This window comes from Sus scrofa, chromosome 4 (genome assembly GCF_000003025.6).
Source record: "Sus scrofa isolate TJ Tabasco breed Duroc chromosome 4, Sscrofa11.1, whole genome shotgun sequence".
In the NCBI taxonomy this organism is placed as follows: domain Eukaryota; kingdom Metazoa; phylum Chordata; class Mammalia; order Artiodactyla; family Suidae; genus Sus; species Sus scrofa.
Window position 1 is genome coordinate 45,453,697 of NC_010446.5, and position 25,227 is coordinate 45,478,923.

General features: G+C 34.7%; 1 protein-coding gene across 7 annotated transcripts in view; it reads right to left on the bottom strand.

Annotated features, from left to right (window-relative positions):
* Positions 1 to 25,227, bottom strand: part of SLC26A7 (solute carrier family 26 member 7) — a 226,706-nt gene that overhangs the window by 42,902 nt on the left and 158,577 nt on the right. For 6 of the 7 annotated variants that reach the window (XM_021089127.1, XM_021089128.1, XM_021089125.1 and 3 more), the window contains 5 exons: positions 23,755 to 23,861; positions 22,639 to 22,705; positions 19,359 to 19,496; positions 14,966 to 15,014; positions 5,061 to 5,158 (listed from right to left, as the gene is read on the bottom strand). In XM_021089127.1, the coding sequence (XP_020944786.1) occupies positions 5,061 to 5,158; positions 14,966 to 15,014; positions 19,359 to 19,496; positions 22,639 to 22,705; positions 23,755 to 23,861 (459 nt within the window). Of the gene's footprint in view, positions 1 to 5,060; positions 5,159 to 5,710; positions 5,803 to 14,965; positions 15,015 to 19,358; positions 19,497 to 22,638; positions 22,706 to 23,754; positions 23,862 to 25,227 lie in introns of those variants that run through there. The other variant, XM_021089130.1, reaches the window with a different exon arrangement.

The following is a 25,227-nucleotide window of genomic DNA, read 5'->3' on the forward strand; positions in this document are numbered from 1 at the left end:
GTCCATCAAGATGAGAGATCCTAACTAATTTTCTTGGTTTATGCAAGGTCTTGCCTGGTTTAAATTCTAGAAAATCGCAAATGGTAACAACCATACTGAAGGCCCTCATCTTAAATTTGCCCAGACCAAGGTGAGTAAAAGCAAATCTAGAAGTTTTAGTAATAATAGGATAGATTTGGTTACATAATAGTTATTCATCTTACACATAAAGTTGAGAAAGCTGCATTTTCAAACATTCTAAGAGTATGCATTGCTGTATCCAAAAATGTCCCTTACATTTTTTCCAGCAATGAGGAGTTCTCTCTATGGTAGAAGAACTATGGAATAATAGAAGATGTATCACTCTGGACATAAATAAACAAGCAAATCAATAAACAGAATAACTAATACATGGACTGAGACTTTGCCATTGAATAAATGGTTCCTGTTTTTGTAAGTCAAGATGACAATTCAAAATAATCTGTCAGTGCTTTACTTTTTCTTAAGCTCTGTGAAGCATAAACATATTGCTAAAGGTGGTTTGTTGATGCTGATAAACATGTTCTATATCCCTGACCTCTCCAGTGTCCTAAGTAGACAAATAAATAGAACTCACTCCTTTTTCTTCAACATATAAGTCTTAGGAGAGTGTTCCTTATACCAAAGGGACTAAGAAAATAACCCAGGTGTTACTAGGAAGCAGGAAGACATTCATGGCCGAAGAGACTCTGAGACTCTTTACTCTGGTCCTCTTTCATGGTGACAGGAACTAAGAAATAGTATTCTTTACAATGATATTATTTTAAGAAATGACTTTCACAAAATGAGAATAATAGAAGCTAGCATTATTGACTACTTACTAACTTCTAAAAACTCAGTAATGTGCTTCACAACAACTTGATGGACTATTTCTGCTCCCAATTTATAGGAAAACAAACAAATACTTAAGTCCAGATCCCAGAGTTAGTTATATAGCTAAGATTTAGATCCAGGTTTGGTTTATCTTTAAAGTCTATGTTCTTAACATATCATTTACTGTAACCAAGATGAAATAAATGAAATAGTAATAAGGAAATTAAAAGAGCAAATTGATACAAAACAACTACTTTGTGTATACAGATGAAAAACACCAGGGCAAAGGCAAACGCCACTTTCTACCAAATTAAAAATAAAATGCAGGAGTTCCCATCATAGCTCAGCAAAAATGAATCTGACTAGTAGTCGCGAAGACACAGGTTTGATCCCTGGCCTTGCTCAGTGGGTTTAAGAATCCAGAGTTATGAACTTATTAATGATAGCTATTCTGACTGGTGTGAGGTGGTATCTCATGGTAGTTTCGATTTGCATTTCTCTAACAATCAGTGATGCTGAGCATTTTTTCATGTGCTTGTTGGCCATCTGTACATCTTCCTTAGAAAAATGTCTATTTGCCCATTTTTCAATTTGGTTGTTGGCTTTTTTGCTGTTGAGTTGTATAAGTTGCTTGTATATTCTAGAGATTAAGCCCTTGTCCATTGCATAATTTGAAACTATTTTCTCCCATTCTGTAAATTGTCTTTTTGTTTTCTTTTTGGTTTCCTTTGCTGTGCAAAAGCTTGTCAGTTTGATGAGGTCCCATGGGTTTATTTTTGCTCTAATTTCTATTGCTTTGGGAGACTGACCTGAGAAAATATTCATAAGGTTGATGTTAGAGAATGTTTTGCATATGTTCTCTTGCAGAAGTTTGATGGTGTCTTGTCTTATATTTAAGTCTTCCAGCCATTTTGAGTTTATTTTCGTGCATAGTGTGAGGGTGTGTTCTAGTTTCTTTGATTTGCATGCAGTTGTCCAGGTTTCCCAGCAATTCTTGCTGAATAAAGTGTCTTTTTCACATTTTATGCTCTCGCCTCCTTTGTCAAGGATTAATTGACCATAAGTGTCTGGGTTTATTTCTGGGTTCTCTATTCTGTTCCATTGGTCTATGTGTCTGTTTTGGTACCAGTACCACACTGTCTTGATGACTGTGGCTTTGTAATATTGCCTGAAGTCTGGGAGAGTTATGCCTCCTGCTTGGTTTTTGTTCTTCAGAATTATTTTGGTAATTCTGGGTCTTTTGTGGTTCCATATAAATTTTTAATAAGTCCACAAATAGCAAATGCTGAAGAAGATGTGGAGAAAAGGGAACCCTCCTGCACTGTTGGTGGGAATGTAAGCTGGTACAACCACTATGGAGAACGGTATGGAGGTACATTAGAAATCTATACATATAACTACCATATGACCCAGCAGTCCCACTCTTGGGCATATATCCAGAAAAAACTTTCCTTAAAAAAAGACACATGCACCCGCATGTTCATTGCAGCACTATTCACAATGGCCAAGACATGGAAACAACCCAAATGTCCATCGACAGATGACTGGATTAGGAAGAAGTGGTATATGTACACAATGGAATACTACTCAGCCATAACAGAGCACAAAATAATGCCATTTTTAACAACAAGGATGGAACTAGAGACTCTCACAGTGAGTGAAGTAAGTCAGAAAGAGAAAGACAAATACCATATGATACCACTTATATCTGGAATCTAATAAAAGGCACAAAGGAATATTTGCACAGAAAAGAAAATCATGCACTTGGAGAATAGACCTGTGGTTGCCAAGGGGGAGGGAGAGGTGGAGGGAGTGGGGTAGATTGGGAGCTTGTGGTTAATAGATGCAAACTATTACCTTTGGAATGGATTAGCAATGAGATCCTACTGTAGCCCTGGGAACTATGTCTACTCACTTATGATGGAGCATGATAACATGAGAAAATGGAATGTGTACATGTATGTGTAACTGGGTCACCATGCTGTACAGTAGAACAAAAAATTGTATTGGGGAAATAACGATTAAAAAAATAAAATAATGGTATACACAGAGTACAAACAAGTACATGGGAAATAAGTCCTAATATGTTAAAAAAATACCTCTTAAATATTATTTGTAATGATTTAACTTTACAAATATTTGTTTTTTAAAAATCTCTAAAATAACATATGCAAGATTTTAAAATAATGTTTTGTAGTTATTAAATAGTAGTTTATCTACTTACGTGTTCACTGTTCACTGTAATTATTTTTGAGACAAAGCACATTTATTTAATAAAATATTACAGAAAAAATAATTTTTATTAAAAAAAAAAATCCAGCATTGCCATGAGCTGTGGTATAGGTCTTAGACATGGCTCTGATCCAGCATTGCTGTGGCTCTGCCATATAGGTTAGCGGCTATAGCTCTGAATGGACCCCTAGCCTGGGAACTTCAATATGCCACAGGTGTGGCCATAAAAAGACGAAAGTAAAAACTAAATTAAAATAAAAAATAAAAATAAAATGCACCATCTGACATATTCCTTCATTCTATTGCAGAGTATTTTAAGACCATTAAGATGAATTTTTTAAAGTTCTTTTACAGCATTCCCAATACCTAGATTATTTGAATTCCTCAGACTTTTCAACCTTAAGTCCTAAACTTAGTGGGAATAGGTAAACACTTCCTCCTCTTTGCTAACTCTAAGTCCTGTCTTGCAATAGCTAGAGAGTGCAGCTAATAAATACCAGAGTATGTTCAAAAACAAAATTTAACTACAATTAAATAAAAATATGCATGCTGGCTTTTCTCAGTAAAAGGGCACTCCTAGTATAGTGTTTCTCAAAACATGATTCTTGGACAATCTATGGTTGTCTAAAATGAAGATTCCTGGGCCAGAACCAGGACTCAGAAGACTGCATTTTTTTTCTTCCAGTTTTAGTGAGTTATAATTGAGAGTACTGTACAATTTCTCAGTTTACAGCATAAGGATTTGACTTACATGCATCATGAAATGGATATCACAATAAGTTTGGTGAAAATCTATCATCTAATATAGATACAAAATTAAAGAAGTAAAAAAAAGTTATTTATTTATCTTACAAACAGAAGTTTATGCATTTTGACTGCCTTCATCTATTTCCCCCTCCCCTCAGCTCCCCCACCAGCCCCCCATCTCTATAACCATAAATCTGATTTATTGTGATATGAGGTTTTTTCTTTGTTTCGTTTTGGAGTATAATTGACCTACAACACTATGTTCCTATTACACAACATAGTGGTTCAATATTTCTATACATTTCAAAATGATCACCATAAGTCTAGTTACCATCAAAAGACTGCATTTTAAATAAGCTCCAGGGAAGCGGGGAGTGAGTGGGATGGACTGGGAGTTTGGGGTTGGTAAATGCAAACTATTATATTTAGAATGGATAAGCGATGAGGTCCTGTTGTATAGCACAGGGAACTATATCCATTCTCTTGGGGTAGAACATGATGGAAGACAGTATGAGAAAAAGAATGTATGTAGGTATGACTGGATCACTATAACACAACACTGTAAATTAACTACACTCTAATTTTTAAAGAAAACCCTAAATTAAAAAAATAAATAAATAAACAAATGAAAAACTAAGCAAGCTCCCCAGGTAATCCTTATATACACAAATTTAATAGCACTCTTCGAGATCTCCACAATATGGTCAATAACAGTGTCAACACAAGAATTGTTCTATTTCTTGTGGAGACCTCATGGAGATCATGATATAGAGATGTAAACACCATCATGGGAGAGATTGGAGAAAAGCCCCCACACTGGGCATTACTTCAGAGACAGAAAATGGTTTCAGATCTAATTATACCCATCCATGATGTGAAAGAAAATGTCTTGCTATCACCAGGCCACTTGCTCATGGAAGGGACTTTTCTCCCTTTTTCTAGAAGCCCAGGAACTGACTGCCCAGCATGTGCTATGCCCACTGCACCTCAAGTCTATGTTTTGTTCTAGCTACCCATGGGACTACCCTCTCCTACTGCCCACCCCCCTACATACCCAGAAACTTGATCTCATGGGATCTCCTGAAAACAAATCTACCATAGTGGGAGGCATAAAGTTCCACGTCCTTTGGGGAGAATGGGTACAATGAGTACTGAAGATAGCAGGGTTAAGACCCCAGAGCTGAGAGAGAGCCTTCCCTGCTACAAACAAAAACGGAAGGAATTAGTCCAAACACAAGTATTGCAAATACCTCAACAAGCATGGAAACTCCAGAATAGTCAGAAAAGGTCAATCCACTGCAATCCAGGATTAAAGAACACTTATTCAGGCAGGGCTGTGTAGCTTCTTCTGTAGGAGAAACAGAAAGTTGAGTTAGGGAGAATTCTTAGAGATTATCACTGCTAATTTTGTTGAACTTTGAGAAGATTAACAGTGGCCTCATGTTTAACCAATTCTAAAGATTTTCTAATTTTTACATTTTTCACTTAATTACTAATTATTTTTGAACTCTGATTTTTGACTATTCACAGTTATTTCAGGTAATTATTACATAACTCAGATAGGAAGAAGTATAGGTTAATTACCAGTATTGTGTCATGGATAAACAAACTGGAGCTCAGCAAGTTTAGATGATCCTGAAAGGATACCTGGCAAGTTAGCACCAACCATGGATTAGACTCAAGGCCTCTAGAAAGTACTCTTCTATATCACAGTTTCCCTCTGGGGTATGCCCAGAGGTAGAGTCCTGTATTGTGGTGCCTGAAGTTTGTACAATTTTTGAGTCCTATGAAGGAAAAGATTCATGCCTGGAGCTTATCCCTCTGACTTAGAAGGGTTCTGTGTGAGCAGCCCTAAAAATTAAGCTTATTTAGTTCATGGTAAATCTGCCTCTGAATGTACCTGACAGGTTGTTTTTTTTTGTTGTTGTTGTTGTTGTTTTTCTTAGGAGTTCATGACTTCTTTTTCACTGTTGTTCTCAGGGCCACAGTTCCCTAGGATGAAATGACATATTTCTAAACAGTGACAGGCCACCACATCTGAGTTCCCCCTAAGGAGTGGTATGGCTCTGAGAGTAGATCATGTGGGCTAAGATTCCCCACAATTAGTAGAGGAATTCAAATAAATATCAATTCATTAATTATTATGAAATTGTCTGAAAATATACATTTTTATATTTAAATTTAGTTTTGCCTTTTAAAAATGTCCATGGTGTTCCTCTCTAGTGGCTATAGAAAAATGGAAATATGGTTGTATCTCAATTAGCATTGAAGGGAAGTATGAGGGAAAATTGAATATTTTAAAAAACTACTGCTTAGAGTTAAAAATACAGAATATTTGTTGTTAGGAAAAGGAGAAAATACAGAATAAATGTTGTTAGTAAAAGGAGAAATGCTACAAAGTAAATTTTTAATGTACTTTAAAAGTGGTATTCAGGTATAGGATTTGTATCCAAGTTTCATCTTTTGATCTATATTCATATTTATTAATTGAAATAATAACTGTAGCACATGAGTACATTCAAGAAATTTTTGAAATGTAGTGAATGATATAAATGTGCAAGATCCTATTCCTTTCTTCTAGGAGCCTATCCTTAATTACCAAGGATGGGACTGGTAAATAACATATGATTAAAGATGAAAAAGAATGGAGATTTATAAGAAAGAAGTCTCTATGGAACAATTAGGGGTGGCTTCATGCAAAAGTAGTCTTAAAAGATATATGTAATCCCAAAAGACAGAAACGATACAGGTTGTTAGCATTCCAATCATATGGATAGCTTTACTTAAAACACTAATGATAGTTTGAGATCTCAAACCCCTCCTGCTCCCATTCAACCAATATTTATTGAATGCTAGGTACTCCAGTAGTGTCATCTGTTTCCCTTTTTCTCCCATGAGAAGGAGGACTAAGATTCAAGATAGAACCTACCTCAATCTATGAAGGGCTTTTATTTTTAGCCTTAGATAAAAATGTGTCCTTGCTAATTGTCAGAGATTGTGGGAGAGGGTTTAAGGTAACAGGAAAAATAAAAATATGTATCCTGAGCAAAGATGAACAGTGGAATGTTGATTGATATTTATTCCTTTTATCTCATATTCTTATTAACACACACACACAGAGGTTGGCACTACATTAATAAGTTTATAGATCTTTTCATTCCATTTTGTTTTGAGTTACAGAGACTGAATTACTAGGTCAATATTAAAAGAGTTGCCAAGACATTTGGCTCATTATTTGTTTGTGGCAGGTATTTCCTTGAAAAGCTTTTATGACACTTCAGCACATTTTAATACGGTTTTGGAAACATCTTATTGAATGTTCAGAGTATAAGAATCTCTCTAAAAAATATCAGATAAGCTTTCTTACAAAAGTTTAATAATTCATACATAAAAATATAATGGATTAGATATTTTCTTACAAAGTTGTACATAAAAAGTTTTAGTAGGACCCTAATCATATTTGCAATGTGCTATTGAGTTCAAAATTGGAAGGTTCCTATGCAGATGTTTTTGAATATATCTGTTTTATAAAATAAAATGTATATAATGTTTTAAAAAGACAGCTCAGACCAGTTCTTTTGACACCTTTTTGGCATGTCAACTGTGTATGTATAAGCCTTATTCTTTATTCCCTAGGAAACATAATTGTCATTAGTAATAGTCAATATAGTTCAATATATATTCAGAACAATTTGAAAATATTAGCAATTGTCCTATTTATAAAGCGTCAATGCACTGCTTTTTATGAAAGAATCTACATAAATTATTACCTATGACTATGACTTTATGGCATGAGTTCTATCATCCCCATTCCTTAGTCAGCCAGACATGGCTAAAAAAATCATGGTCCTTTTTTCACTTAGGTTAAAGAAGACCTTACAGTTTTTATCGATTCAGCACTTCAGGAAAGCCACTCCTAGTTCATAAGAAACTTAATTGTTGATCTGAGCTTACTTCCAGTGAAAAAACAATTGTATGTTTTTAATCAAAGAGATTGATAATTGGGTCATTTAGGAAATGATAGTAAAAGGGTACAGAACATTATTTACAAAACAAGTTATTTTTTTTCCATCCTATCGCACATTTATTTCACTTGTAAGTTATACTTGCCATTCTCTATATTTTCTTGTCATTATTTTATAATTTGTGATAATATATTGTTAACTACGAAAATATTTGGGTTTAATCAATAGCAAAACAAAAATTTTCTTCCATTGTTTCAGAGTGTGCTTGTTTTGTCTTTCATTTTTACATCCGAGTTTCCTCTTTTCTGTTTCTTTAATCAAAATATATGCACATTTTCAGACCAAAATACAATAAAGCAAAACAAAAGAATTGTGCCATGCAGTTATGGAAAATAATATAAGTAACCTTTTTGAAGAGAAGCAATTCATGATGCTTTTGTAATTTAAAAAAGACGTCCTTAATGATAAAGTTGTCAATTCGCTCAAATGAAAATTTAAATACCATGGACATTTCTAAAATCTATCCAAAAATAAGAAGTTTTCTTTCATATAGTCTCTTCTCAGTTCTGCCATTGTACTGATTTTATGGTTATAACCTTGTTTCTAAGCTTCTAAGTAAATCAACCAGTGCAATAAAAATCACTTTGTTGTAGAAAAGAGTGAAGTGAATTCACAGCTAATATCTTGCCTTAAGCAAAATGAGGTAAGCTTGGAACATGTGCAAAGGAGACAACTAATCTATACCCATGTGGAATGTGGTAAATGATAGGCTTTATCTACAAAAAAAAAACATTTCAGAAAGAAATTAACCATCAGGTGTGGGTGGGCAATTAACTCCAGACTGTGCAAGCCAGTTCCTTCCTGTGGAATATTCATTAACTCCTTTAATTAAAAAGTATTCATAGTTGCATAATTTAGGAGTGCTTCTTTTACACTTCAAAAGGTTCTTGACAGTCTATGAGTCACTCATAATTTTTTAAAAGAAGGCACTTTCTGTTGATATGAAGTAACTATTGAGAGACAGATTTATATCTCTAACTTCTCATGAAGACAAGGAGATTAGAAATACTTAGGCAAACCAAAACACGATCTTTGAAAAATATGTGCATATATCATTGAGCATCTCTCTCATTCATTCACTCATTCAAGCGGTCAGTCAATATAGACATATTGGGTGCTTACTCTAAGCACTGCCCTAAGAAACACAGGTAGAATGATGAACAAAAGAGATAATGATCCCTATCTTCAACAGACTCACAATCAAACTGGGAAACCAGTCACTTGAACTGGTAGTCTTAAGTATTACAGAGACTAGAAAAGTTATGCAGAAAGTGCTATGGTGGTACAGGAGTGACCTGGTATGGTAGACAGAAAAATGGCCCCCAATCATGTCCATGTCGTAATCCTTATAATCTGTGGAATATGTTGCCTTGCATGGCAAAAGGAATTTTTTGTATTTGATTGAATTAAGGATTTTGAGATGGAGTGATTACCCTGGTTTTTTGGTGCTGGTGGAGGATGTCTCCCTCTTTATGGGAGGGAGACAGGAGAGTCAGAGTCAGAGAAGGAAATGTGGGGATGGAAGAAGATGTCAGAGAGAGATTTGAAAATGCCATCACTGCTGGTCTGACAATGGAGGAAGGGGCCATGAGCCGCAGAATGTGGATGGCCCCTTTTAGAAACTGAAAATGGCGAGGAATACAAAGGGTCTACCATAGAGCCTCCAGGAAAAAAATACAGCCCTGCCAAAACCTTGATCTTCTCCTGCAAGTTTCATTTCAGTCTTTGTCCTCCAAAACTATAAGATAATAAATCTGTATTGTTTTCAACCACTAAGTTTGTACCAGTTTGTTATAGCAGCAATAGGAAACCAATACACTTGCTTATTTAGGGAATGGGATGGAGGTGGGAAGAGGTGAAGGTGAGGAGTGTATTTTAGACTTCAAGATCCATGCTGACAGAAACTATGCCTGCTTTCTTCATCCTTGAATATACTACACCTGTCATTGCACCTAGGACTTATTAGATTTTCAGCAAATATAAGAAATGTTTGCTGAATTGAACAAGAACATTCATTGATTAATACACAAATGAAAGGAACAAAAAGACATGTAAGCTGAGATCTAGAAGATAATTTGAATTTAAGCAGATGAGACAGTGGTGGAGATGAATCTGAAAAATTGTAACACTAAGAGAGACATTGACTAAAGTGTTCTGGAACACAAGCTACTAAATATGGTAATGGAATATTTCTTCACATTTGAGCAGTTTTTGTTTTCATTCAGAGAAATATGATTACTTCTATCTTATTATTTGTACAGTGTATACACATATTTTGATTTTTAATCAAATATTCCTCTTCTGTTAAGACCGTTGGGGAGGAGGTATTTTTCTAGTTCTCTTTCCTCTTTCTTATTCCGTGGCTTAGCTAATATCTCTCCTTGCTGTAGGGACTTCCAGATCTATTCAGTGGTTCCTAAAACGCATAGAAGTCTCCTGGATGGTCTCTCAGTATCTTTTTTCTTTCTTTTTATGGCCACCCTGTGATATATGGAAGTTCCAGGACTAGGGGTGAAATCGGAGCTATAGCTGCAGGCCTGCATCACAGTCACAGCAACACTGGATCTAAGCGATATCTACAAACTACATCACAGGTAATGGCAACACCAGATCCTTAACCCACTAAGTGAGGCCAGGGATCAAACCCATATCCTCACAGATACTATGTTGGGTTCTTAACCCACTGTGCCACAACAGGAATGCCTGTCTCTCAGTATCTTAAATTCATCATCCTTCATAATAAACTTCCCTTTCCTTTCGGCAACCCACTGGATTCCCTATTATCCCAATTTGAGAGTTTTAAAGCTTCAAATCATTGTTTATATTTCTCTCTCCATTCCCTCAACACTCAAACAGTGCTAGCTGTGTTAATTACATGCTGAAACCTCTTTTAAGTCCATCTTCTGTCTCCATTTTCAGAAGCTTGCAACCAAAGCAGAGGAAGGTGGCACTGTCTCTCACCTCCTTTTCTCTGGGTTAGCACCAATCCACCCTCTTGCCTGTCTCTTTGCAGACTATATCTGGCTCAGAATTCCCAAATCATGGCATTAAGTATACCTTCCTGTATATGTCTGCCTTCAACAGGGATTCAAGTTCCTCTTCTGTCCCTAACTAACTGCGAGATCTTGAGCAAGTTACTTATCTATGGCCACAACTTCTTCTTCAATAGACTATCTTATTACCTATTTGAAAATGGAAGTAGAGGTACCAATTATCTATTTCAGTTATTGAGAAGAATGTCCTTCGAAAACTTGGAAGTGCTATACAAATATTAGCACTGTAATTTTCATTCATTGACCAAATGTTCACTGGACAATGACGGATAATACAATGGAAATGAAAAGCACTTGCTTCTCTTAAAAATCTAGTTGTGAAGAAAATATACACAAATAAAACAACTTTATAACCATATGAGGCAACGTGTGATGGAGTGAAGCCGGTGGTAGTCTCTCCATGTTACTGAGATTTCCATTCTACAGCTGAAGATGCTAAATTCGAGGCAGAACTTGAGTGTATATTCTACCACCTGGATCTGGTTGTCTTCTGTTTCTACCTAATGAGATTGCCAAAGAGTGTTATCCCTTCAACTTACCTTATTCTCTATTAAACCTTAAATAAAGTATAATATTTGGATTGGCAAAAAAAGAAAAAGATGGTTCTAGAAGGAAGAATAAAACTAAAGACTCATAGTCAAGGATGATTAAGTCAGATGAAGGGGGCCATGAACTGATTCATCTGACTTGGATAGAGAACTTGTGGTGAAATGTGTAGTAAAAGGAAAATTAATTTTGAGAATAAAGGATTTTAGATGCCAAGCTGAGAAGTGGGCACTGGATCCTTTGAAATGAGTCTTTATAATCTTTTAAGCATATGAAAGGGGTTTTTTTTGGGGGTGATTTAAGATTAATTTGTCATTACATCAGAGAATAGAATAAAGCTGGGATGGTAAATACATCTCAGCTTGTGTGTCAACACCAACCATTCACAGTAGTTTCTTGCAGCCCCCTCTGAAGAAGATTCTCAGGTTACTTTGGCTAAGAATGGCAGCAAGTGACTTGATGGATTAGTTCTGTCTGATGTAAGCACAGGAAACAGTATTTTTCTATCTATGGAGTAAGACTATAATGTAGCAATGTCTCATAGCAGAAAAAAATATGAAAGTCATACTAATTCATTTTGAATACAGTTAGAGACAGAATCAGAATCACAAAAGTGAAAATGTAAAGGCAATAAAACCAATAATTATTGGTCTTAGTAATTAAATTGAGAGAAGGAAATAAAGAACATGAGCAGTAAGCATAACCTTAGTATTTAAAACATAGGGAGGTGAGACCAGGATGGTGACCCTGGACAAGAGGGAGAGATAAGAGAACCCAAGACCCTTTGAGCATTAAAAGAGAGAAGAGAAAGAGGATGCCAGAAAAATATTCTGGTCAAACAGTCCTGACTACTATAAAAAGGCCACTGGGTGCCAAAGTTTTCACAAGGATATAGCAAAGGTGACCACACCCATCAGCTACTCTTCTGGACATAGCAGGCCTGATCTAGTGATGTAGTAGTGAGAACGCCCATAAAAGTTTCCAGATTAGCAGAAGAGTAAGACCCTCAAGAAATGATCTTTAAATAAGTACTATACCAGCATTATACTAATGTTCTTTGGGACCGCAAGGTAGGAGGAAGTAAATTTGCCACAAAAAAATCAGGTAAGACCAGAGGAGCTAATATCTGAAGTGCATCCATGTTGGCATGGGTCATGCAATTAATTCATATATTTATATAGCATTTATTTTATTCTATCATATAATTCTATATGTTGTGCATTTATTTAGAATACATTACATAAAATAACATAATAGATTTAACATGTATTTATTATAATACATATCTATATAAACACTCCACATGTTCTTTATCCACTCTACTGTTGTTCTTGTTTTGTTTTGTTTTTTTCTTTGTAGGGCTGCACCTGCAGCATATGGAAGCTTCTAGGCAAAGGCTCAAATTAGAGCTGCAGATTTCTGCCTATGACACAGCCACAGCAAGGCAGGATCCAAGCTGCATCTATGACCTACACCACAGTTCATAGCAATGCAGGATCCCTAACCCAGTGAGCTGAAGCCAGGGATTGAACTAGCATCCTCATGGATACTAGCTGGGTCCATAACCCTCTGAACCACAAGGGGAACTCCTCCACTCTACTGTTAATAGATATTTTAGTGGTTTCTGCATTTGGGGGAGTTATAAATAAAGCTACTATGAACAATCTTGTATATGTTTCCAAATACAAATATTGAGAGATTCTTTTTAATTGTCTTTAGAAGTAAAAAAATAAATATGTCAGCTTTTGCTGTGTTTTTATGTTTATATAATGGAATCTGAATTTTACAATATGTTTTCCTTTTTCTTTTTATTTTTGCCCAATTATGTTTATGACTCATCTAATTTTTATTATTGTATAAGTATCCATATAATAAATATATCAAATAAAAATTTAAACGTATAAATATGCCAAAGTTATACTTACCTGCTACTTGTCTTTTGAAATATGAGCTGTTTCTAGGTTTAAATAGCTACAAACAATTTTATGTGAACATGATTGTTTACGTAACTTGCTAGGATGTATAACTAGGTGTGGAATTGCTGTCCATAGGGTATAGGTAGCTTCAACTTTATACAATATTGCCAAACTGTTTTCCAAGGTGCTTGTAACAGTTTTCACTCCAACTAGTATTGTGAGAGACTTCTCCTTGCTGTATATCCTCACCAACCCTTGGTATTGTCACACTTTAAAAAGTATCAATTTATATATATATATATATATATATATAAATTATATATACACACACACATTATATTTTGTTATTTATTTTGGATTTAATCTACCTTTTACCAATAATTATTATGAATAACAGCAGTGAATTTAGCCATATTCTCATATGTTTGAAAAATGTCTCTATTTGTTCATGTCTTTTGACCATTTTTCTAAAGTGATTTTCCTTTTTTCAATCCTTGATGTGCTTAGGAGTACTATTCTTTCTCTATTTTATATGCCACATCTGTCTTCTTTTACTCTGGCTTATCTTTTCATGCTTTATATGCTGCCTTTTGGTAAACAAAAACTCTTGATAATAATCTAGTAAGGTTGAATCTTAATTTTCTGCATTTCTTGTACATATTATCCTATATTCTTTTCTAAATTTGTATTTTGTCTAACACCCTTAGAACTTTGATCTACCTGGTATTGATTTAGGGTATGGTATGGGATAGAGATCTAATTTCATTTATTATAGATACATGATTGTCTCATCATTATATATTAACAAGACTAGTTTTTCCTCATTGCTCTGCAGTACCACATTTCTCACAAATCAAATACCAATGTATATATTTTTTCCTCACCTCTGTGCTCTCTACTCTGTCTGTTGATCTGTTCATTTATCTCTGGACCAGTACCACACTGCACTGAATATTAGAGCTTTATAATACATTAATATATACATAAGAAAACATGCTCTCCCTCTGTTCATATATTTCAGTTTTGCCTATTCTTGGACACTTGAGTTTCTGTACAAAATTTAAAATGAACTTGTCAATTGCTGTTAAGATGTACCATTGGAATTTTAATTGTGATTAAATTTATATCTATAAATAAATTTGAGAACTGATATCTTTTCAATGTGCATCTAATCAATGTACATTATTTCCTTCTATTTTAAATACATATCATTAATCTAAGTGTTTCAGGTATTTGTAATGCCTCATAGTAAAGTTTTACAACTTCCTTTGTAGTTTATACACCTTAAATTCACATCTGAAAGAGATTAGGAGGATGAGGGGGAGCAAGAAGAGAAGAAGGAGGAGGAGAGAGTAACAGGGAAAAGAGAGAAAAAAAGGAGGAAGAGAGGGGAAAGAGGAGAGGAGAATGAGGCAGGGAAGGGAGGAGGGGGACGAGGGGAAAGAGTTGGAGGAGGGAGGAAGAAGAGTTGGAGAACAGAGGGAGAGGTAGATGAGGGAGGGGGAGGAAGGCAGAGGTAGGAGGTAGAGAGGGAGAAGAAGGAGAAGGAAGATTCATTCGCAAGTCTATACTCAAGCCAGAACACTTAAATTATTTTTTTTTAAATCTAACTCACCATTGCAATTGCCATTGGATAAAGAATTGAGCAATGTGTTTTGTTCACACTGAAATGAAAACAAATACAGAATAGCATTATAAACATTCATTTCTGTCCCTGAAAAAACCACATCATTCTTTTCTTTTAAAGAGCAAAAACTAGTCTTCAATAATTATTTTACCCTAGATTTTTTTCATAATGATAAATACAAATTTAAATAATAATAAAATGATAAATTGTTCTAAATGTATATTAACTCAGTAGATACTTTAAGTTATCGAGTCAGACTATCTGTAGAAAATTTTCTACAAAGCTAAGCTTATTTTCATTTTTGATTGGAAATTAAACATTTGCATGTGTTTTTCATGTAGCATATCCATAGCATATCCAATCAAAAATTAACCTAATTAACCCAGCACCTTCAAAGAGAAAGCACCAACCATACATTTCATATTACACAAAAGTTAGTTGTTCATCTGAAGCTCCATGAAAACATCTGAGAATGTTCTTGATTTATGGAAATGCTGGAGAATGAAAATGACCCTATATATTACAATTACATTTATTGAAATTAAAAATAGTTGATGCTACTAAAATTATAACATGTTATTTAATTTCCCCAAAAATTATCATAGTTATTATTTTAAATGGTGATGACAATTGCTATTTCTTGAATATTTACTATATACCAAGAACTTTGCATTAATTACTTAATACCTAGACTACTCCTGTGAAGCTACTGATCTCATTTTTCATGTGAAAACTGAACAATTTCTAAATTTGGATGACTTCTAAAGACTGAAATGGTTACAAACTTTGACCAAAGTCACAAAGCTAGTAAGAACCTGAGTTAAAACCTGAGCTTATGCCTTTCCACTCAGTACATTATGTTTCAAACTGCTACCTTATACTGATTCTCCCATGAAATCAGCTTTCAACTAGGATGCCTACAGAACATCTATTTTCCCTTCTTAATACCCAGTTGTGTAGCGTATATACTTTGTCTGATTCTTACAATTATCAAATAATTTCCACCAGGTTATTTTACATTTCTAAGTCTCAACCTTCCTTTTTTGTAACATTCAGGTAATGACTCGTATCATGGGGCTGACAACAATTAAGTTATATAGCCTAACTAAGGGGACAGGCCCCTGAGAGACATTCAATGAATGCGAGTTTTCTTTCCCTCCTCTTAAAAAATATCTTTTCTGAAATCTCCCATGCAGAAGAATTTCACATCATTTACGTAGATACTCCACTCTAGAGTAAGCGGAGCATGACTCCACACTACTTAAGTATGGGCCGTACCTAGTGAATTGCTTCCAAAGAGTACAGCATGGAAAGGTGGGAAGTAGATAACTTTACCGTGAAAAAACTGGCAAATACTCCCTCATCCAGGTGAGCAAGTTTAATACAAACAGTGATAAATCATGTTGATATTATGTACACTTGATATGATGTGATGAAAATGGCACTTCACTTCTACAATTTTCCTCCTGTATCCCCAGTCCTATCATGAGAAAAAGAATAGCTAATTCCACTAGCAGGGCATTCTACAATGTAACTGACCAATACTACTCAAAACTGTTAAGGTCATCAAAAAAGGAAAGTCTGTGAAACTCTCACAGCAAGAGGAACATAAGGAAACAACTAAATGTAATGTGATATCCTGGATGGTATTCTGGAGCAGAAAATGGACATTAGGTAAAACACCTAAGTAAATCTGAATAAAGATAGACTTTAATCAATAATAATGTATCCATATTGGTTGATTGATTATAATAAATATGTCACACTGAGGCAAGATGTTAATAATGGAGGAAACTGTGTGTGGTGTGGGGTATATGGGAACTTGCTATATTAACTTGCATTTTTTTTCCTGTAAATCTAATTCTGTTCCCCCCCAAAAAAATAAAGTCTCTTTAAAAAAAAAATCCTTGCCTGAGTAAAATAAATTTTTTGATAAGTAACAGATTGAAACTTCTCTTACAAAATGAGACCACAAAATGGTGATTAATATCATTCATGACATCTGTAGCCTATACAATAATGAGCATGAATCCATCAAACACTAGCAGCCTAAGATCCTTCTAAGTTTCTGCATTCAGGGATATATTTAATGGTGATATACAGGAAGTATATCATCACAGAAGTATACCATCACATAACGTAATGGTTTATGTTTTGAATAGGATGTGAATCTCCTTGCTCTGGAGTGTTTTAAATGCCCTTACATCACCACCATCTGTTGAAAATGCGGCTGTCAGAGGAAAGAAAATCGAGGCCCTGGCAGAGTACTCAGTTCAAGGCAAAACTATCAACTATCACTGTACTATGTGCAGCCCAATAAAAGGAGGCAAAGCAGCAGTAAAAGTTAATTGATGTGGACTTATAACTCTAAAACTGAATTTAGAATCTAAGTACATAGTCCTTAAAACAAGAGGTAAATATCCTAGAAAGATAGTGTGAGATGATAATATGAGATGCCCAAAAGGGCATCCATACTCAGAACTATCCTTTTAACCATTCTGAACAAAGGTTTAGCCCAGGGCTTCCAAATTGTTATCTGAATCCTTGGTGTGTCTTTTAAAATCCACAGTATATGGATATACATTGATATTTGCATTATTGTCATTATAGTGGAACTCAGATTCAACAAACGTCTTCTCACCATCATAAAGTTCTGAGAATCCTTTTGGGTGTTATTATCTATCAATAACTTAGATCAATTAACTCTATTTGATTTTTAGACTCGAATTTCTTAAGTCGGAAGTAGGTAAAGTCATACATGTTGGAATCTCATCACAGAAGGCTGTGTTAATATTTGTTTCTAAGATATGCTACAATATAAACATATGCTTATTCACAATTTCTGAAAACAAGTTAGAGCAACCTTAAAACTGCAGGAAAAATATTTTAAAGAAAACACTACTGACTGTGGATAAATAATTAGTTATAAGAATTCCCATTTCAGATACTCTACTACATATGATAAAGCCCACCAAGTAGGATATTATTTCAAGAAATAAATTTCCATTTTTGTTAAAATAAGACCATAAATTTCTTGTGGATTAATTAGGTTATTTGAAGTTCTAGACAGATTTTTCCCACAATACTGTTATGCAAGGTGGTTGAGTGTAACATCAGTCACAAGAACCTATTTCTCTCATAATACAATTTAACACCGCTACAAAATATAGAATGGCTCTGTGAGTAAAATAGGCCTCACATACAACTCAAACAATGAGGATACATCACCCTCTTTGGCATAAGAGCAAGTTCTTCTTGACCCAAAATCACTGGTGGTATTTCCTAACATTCCAGTGAAAGTGACAACCTAAAGAGGACAGCGGGGGGTAAGAAGGTCTGGAGATATATAGACAGAGCCAGCTCCATGAATTTGAGCCCTATGTAGTCACAGAGCAACTCATGCTTAGATAGGTCTCCCTTTTAGTTTAATGCTCTGTTGTCAACATCTTGAAATGCTTAACAGTTATTGAAAAGGAAATTCACATTTTCGTTTTGAACTGCCCATGCTTTTAACATTGCAGAGGGCTGAAGGATTCAAATGACTGAAGACAGCTCATTTGCATCGAATCAGCCTGATGTACATCTGATTTGCTATCTCTGTTGAGATAATTTATGGAGATAAAGAATGATGGCATTTTAAAATAACATTATCCTAGAGTTCCCATTGTGGCTCAGTGGGTTTGTGAGCCTGTCCACATAGTGAGTCCATGAGCCTGTCCACATAGTAGGTCCATGAACCTGACATAGTGTCCATGAAGATGTGGGGCTGATCCCTGGCCTTGCTCAGTGGGTTAAGCATCCGGTGTTGCCTAGAGCTGTGGTGCCAGTTACAGATGTGGCTTGGATCTGGTGTTGCTCTGGCTGTGGTGTAGGCTGGCAGCTGCAGCTCTGATTTTACCCCTAGCCCAGGAACTTCCATATGCTGCAGGTGCAGCCATAAAATTAAAATAAAATGAAATGAAATAAAATGAAATAAGATAAAATAAAATAAAATAAAATAAAATAAAATAAAATAAAATATCCTATGACAGCAATGGTTTATGCTTCTCTGAGTCATTGGCCATATTCTCTTTTGGATATAGATTTAATTCTTCTTTCTCTTGGTAAAATGATCCTTTAAATGATTTGTCTTATTTATTTTTCTTTGGGTTAGAACACCTAACACATGTCTATTAGATATATGCTGAATGAATGAATGATAGTGATTACCTAAAAGCTAACTTTAAGACCCAAAAAAGAGTTAAATACAATATAAGGTTTTACTGAGGGAAGAAGTCTCTAAACACTTTATAAGGTATTTTATTTACATGATACTTTTGCTGAATATCATGATAAAGTTACCTGTAGCATGACATAATAATCATGAAAGAGTTGATTCTACCTTGCTGATTTCATCAAGTGGCTGATTGCTGGCATTTTCCTTTTCGATTATGTTCATTAGATCAGTATAAAACTTCTTTGCATTCAGGAAAACAAGTGGGTTGTTTATTGAGATAATTTTCACTTGCTGCAGGGTTTCCTTTTGGAGGAAAAAAAAGGAAGAAATTCAGAGTTCTGAATGCAAGAAAAGAGGTTAATTCTATCCAATGAATCTAAATCCTACAAGTCCAAATATTACTCAATCATGGAAGCAATCTCCTGGCTGATATTTTCATTATTAAAGTCTATTTGGAGAACTTAATATACTATAACACTCCTCAGGGATATTATGTACTTACTTTTTATTAAGAAATATTAATAACCATGAGATAAGTCTGCAGCTTTCCAGAAAATGGCCCTTAGTTCTGCTAATTGGGTTTTGGGGAGGCACCAGCCTATGATATCCAAAGAGTACCATGAAGACTTATTCTCCTAAAAGTATCTCTTTCACTTAATCTATAAATTTAAAGTTCCTTTACCTAGGCATCAGTATTTTTAAAAATGAAAATATGTCTTAAAGTGTCAACTGTCAGTCATTTACCTCATAATGACTTAGCTTTCCTTAGGCTGGAATATAACTTTACAAGTGACTAGTGATAGTTCTAACTTTACTGGTGAGAGTTCTAGTTGGGAGAAAGAAACAAAGAGGTGTTATAAGGAATGTAATTTCACTTTGGGCAGGTCTAGATTACACTGGATTGCCAGGATGTAGGCAAGACATGAAGAAATGGTGAAGGAAAAACTTGAATAATGAAAGGTGTTTGCTTTGGTCATTTGCCCAGGTCTTCCTGGCCATATCATCTTCTCCATGATCTTTGGGGCAGGAGTTTGTCTTAGAAACTGAGATAATGATAAGTTGTATGAAAGGATATCTCCATGATCTTTGGGGCAGGAGTTTGTCTTAGAAACTGAGATAATGATAATTTGTATGAAAGGATAACTCCTACCAACTCAGTAAAGGAATACTCCTTCAGACATTAGTACTCAGAGGAGGAGATGCATACAGGCAAATATAGAAAGATAAAAAGAAAATATTAGGTATGTGAATTTGGACAATTCATTTAACCTCTCTTAGTTTCCTCATTTTTTAAAGTTGGTAAATTTTTAAACTATATAATCTCAAAAAGTTTCTATAGCTATACAACTGTTAAACTCTATAAAGGGAGGGGATTTGCTACAAATAAACTATTCAAGAAAACAAAAACGTTTTAGTTACCAAATTAACTTCTAATCAAAAAGAAGTCTCTTACAGCCAAAAATAAAACAATTATTCGCTCATCCTATTTAATTATGACAAAGCCCCATCTCTTAGTCTGACTCACCAATCACACCACGTGTGCCAATAGGCTTTAAGTTAAAATAATATACTATTTAAAGATAGATATTTATTGAGAAATAGAGATTCAAATTGGTCTGGAAAACATATTTTCAATAGAGTTGAATTCACTGAGTTCACTGAACGAGAACTTCCAAATCACGAATGAATGTTTAGCAGGAGAAGGGGTGGGAGAATAAATGCATGGAGAAGAGGAAGACTTTACGTTGGTCAAAAATTCCTTCTCATATTCAAATCTTTGTCTTAGTTTTTTTTTTCTCTCTCTTATCTTTGATACAAAAACTTAAGGAACTAGTGGGGTGTTATATTTTGATAAAATTAAGATTCCCATGTGGTAACACAGTTACTGTTCAGTTAGGTGACTAGACTGGAACCAATTAAGTTTTAAAGACATGGAAAAAATCTGGCATTTTCATCTTCCTACAAATCCCCTCATTCACTTCCTCACATATTTAGCCTGAGAAGAAGGACAGATTAGGTGAGAATTTATTAACCAGTAATCTTTTTTTTTTTTTTTCTTTTTAGGGCCACACCTGCAGCATATGGAAATTCTCAGGCTAGAGGGGCGAATCGGAGCTACATCTTCCAGCCTAAACTTCAGCCACAGCAACACTGGATCCAACCCACGTCTGTGACCTACACCACAGCTCAGGGCAATGCCAGATTGAGCGGGCCAAGAATTAAACCTGCATCCTCACGGTCCTAGTCAGATTCATTTCCCATGCACCACATACGGAACTCATATTAACCAGTAATCTTGAAACTGAAAAATAGTCAAACTCAATTTCTGTATCAAAGCTAAGCATGCCAAGGCTACTGTATGCAGCTGTATGTGTCAGGTGGATACACAGAGGACTTTGGGAGCCCAAGAGTCAGTCTGGGATTTTGTACAAGCACTAAATTCCCATGGAAAATTTAAAGGAAAAAAAAAGAAATAAATATGAAAAAAAAGAAAAGAAAAGAAAAAGATATATGAAAGAAAAGAACAGTAGGGCTTGTGAAAAACTTGAACTTGAGCCTGGAACACCTTTAATGTCTTTGAGCTCAGGGAGCTTTCTATGAACCAAATCTTTCCATATTTATTAAACACACAAGCCGTTTCCCTGAGTATCACAGAAGGACTTCTGGTGCTACTTCCTATTGCCAGTCTACTCAGCAATACCCTGACACTGACCAATTCTTTGTGAGGGCAATCATGAGGTACTAAAATGAGATGAAAATAATAAAAAAAAAAAGGCTTAGCCAAACAAAGCAGGTTTAAAACGAGGCGAATTTTTTTAATTGGCAAATTTTTTTTCCTTTACCTTAAACTTGATTTGGTCATCATTCAGAACAAGAAACTAGGACTCAAACACAATTCGTCTGCCTAAACATGGATTGGGAAAGATAATTTATATAATTCGTTTCTTTAAAAAAAAAGTATTCACTGTGCAAGAAAGCTATCCTATTGGTACAAATTACCCTCTGCTAATAACACAGACTCATCAATTGTGTTAAAAAATACCATGAATTCATGGTATTAGTTTTATTCCCCTCCCTAGCACCCCCACCATCATTTAATTTGGAATTAATTATTACTTTAGTTTGACTGTTTTATGTCAACTTAGTAATGGAAAAGAGGTTTCCAAATGCTTGAACTAATCTGAACCATGATTCTACCACAAACTGTACTTGTATGACCCATGTTACCCTCTTATCTGAATGCTGATACAAGATTTCTGTTGTTCTATTGATTTACTGCATGTTGATTGCCATATATATGGTAGTCATATATGTCATTGAAAGTTCACACTAATCAAAAATAGAATTATCATTTTAAAGTAGTAATTTATCTGCTTCTTGTAATGTCTTAAAACTATCTGACAAAAATTATTAATTGCACAAAGGAAAAGGAAACTAAACTTACGTCATCCATTTCTGTCTTCACTTTAAATTCGGTTTCTTTCATATTTTTAATACTCAGAGTCTTTTCTCTAGAATTAAGGCAGATATAAAAGAAAATCTCATTTCCTAATTACATTACATTAAGAAGTAAAAAACATAAGTCATTTTAATGTAACAAAATTTGTTCATAAGACACTGGTTAAGTGTGTATCTCTCCTGGATCCTCAGAAATAGAGTAAAAACAAAAACATCTAAATAGAGATTTTAAAATGCAATTTATCTCATCTGGGCCCCCAGCTACCAAATCTTCAATCTATAAAGGAGAGCAATAAAGGAGAAGGCTAGTATTTGAGAAAATGCTTTTTTAGGGGAAAGGAAGTAAAGAGGGAATGAATGGAGAGATAGGACAAGATAACAATGAATCTACATATATATGTAGATTCACATTCATATATGAATTATAATATATACACTTTGTATATATACTTCATAAAGATAAAATATACTTCATAAAGGTAGTATACATATATATACTTCATAAAGATAGAATCTATAGAGGTAAAACTTAAAATTTTTAAGAACATGTTGTCTCACAAGGAGTTTCAAGGAAAGGATGAGTCATGAATAGAATCATTATCAGAGGATAAATACTGGGAAAACAGGAAAAAAATTGATCAAAATAGGGGAATGGTTTCAGATGTTCAGAAAGAAAGAAGGAAAGAAGGAGGGAGGGAAGGAAGGAAGGAAGGGAGGGAGGGAGGGAGGAAGGAAGGAAGGAAAGAAAGAAAGAAAGAAAAAGAAAGAAAGAAACAAAGAAAGAAAGAAAGAAAGAAAGAAAGAGAGTGAGAGAAAAAGAGAGAAAGAAAGAAGGAATTCTTTATCTACGAAAAACTAGAGAGATTAACTCAACTTCTGAAAAATTAAATTTGTGGAGGGTATTTGACTTTTCAAGTGATTACATCATTTATTTTGTGCCTTATTGGATACTATGTCCCTTCACTTAACTTTTATTTTTGTCTCTAATTCAAAATAAAACATGAGGTTGTAGTACTATCTATTCCACAGAAATAAAAGTAACTGACAACAGTATATTCTTTGCTGCTGGGCCAGGATAAACAGCATTTAAATAAGATCTTACCTTGGGAAGCGACCAATCACAATAGCTATAGTACACACAACACCAAACAGTAGCCCCACATTGGCAGCAAAACATATTGTAAATATGTATGTACTGACCCATATGCCCTGAAAGAGAAACAGGAAACAGATGATGTGGGGCCTTTGGTTTTCTCATCTCTTTTGTGATAGCTAAATTCCTCACAATCTTGTTCTACATTCCTGTGAAGAAATCGCTCAGCAAGAATATATTATTCAAGAAGTGGTAAACAAAAGCCCAGGAACATAGAAACAAATCCAGGCCCCATCAGACTTCCAGTGGCAGAGGTAAAGGGAAAGACACACTCTTTTATATGTACATGCTGTCAACCCTTAGTTCAGTCCCCAACAAACACTCTATTTAAGATCTGTAAATAGTTGGTTGATGTGTTCAGTTCAAAAGCATGCCATTATTTCCCACTTTCTCCCATTTAATGTTGTAATATTATTATTACAACAATTCTACAGTTGTTTCTTATAGAAAGAAAACAATATATAGAAAGACTGCTATAGAAAGAAAACAGACTGCTATAGAAAGAAAACAGACTGCTATAGAAAGGACTAAGCTAGCTTATTACTACATAAGACTCTCAAAGCCTAAAATTAAATGACAGCTCTTATGACACAACCAAAGCCACTTTTAGAATAACCACTATAAATATGGTTATAATTTTATTTGTAAGGAGTCACTTCTTGTGAAATTGTGGAAGCTAAAATTCAAGGCCAACTTAGTTCTTGGGAATATTTCAAATGATTGTGAGAAAATTCTATTTCTCCTTTAGTTGGGATTCCAACGTTATTGCAGTTTTGTCTACCACCTGAAATTACAATTTGCAATAAGATACTGTGTTATAGTTGGCAATTCTAAGTTTATTACTGGGGGACAAAAAGCTTTAAAAGCAAAATAATTTGTGGAAATTAGAAGGTTATATTTTCTAAACATAAAAATTCTGCATTTGGAGTTCCCACTGTGGCACAGTGAGATTGACAGCATCTTGGGAGCACTGGGACACAAGTTTGACCCTTGGCCTAGCACAGTGGGTTAAGGATCCAGCATTGCTGCAGCTATAGCTGATGCTTAGGTTGTGACTGCAGGTTGGATCTGATTCCTGGCCCAGGAACTCCATATGCTGTGGGCCAGCCAAAAACAAACAAACAAACAAACAAAAAATAAATTCTGCATTCATCAAATAGTAGACCAACAAACCAACAAAAATTTCAAACTCTCTCTTTTCACCCAAATCATCTGCATCACATTATCTAGGCATGTTCCTAGTTCATTTCTTTCTTTGCCAATAGCTCTATTACCACTTTAAAACAGCATCAGCAATATAATTCAATTCCATTCACCAACGAAAGGGTTAAAAACTTCTTCATAATCTGAAAACAGCACATATTCTTGCAGGAGCATAGCTGTTTTATTTGTTTGTTTGTTTTTTCCAGACAAGTTTGAAAC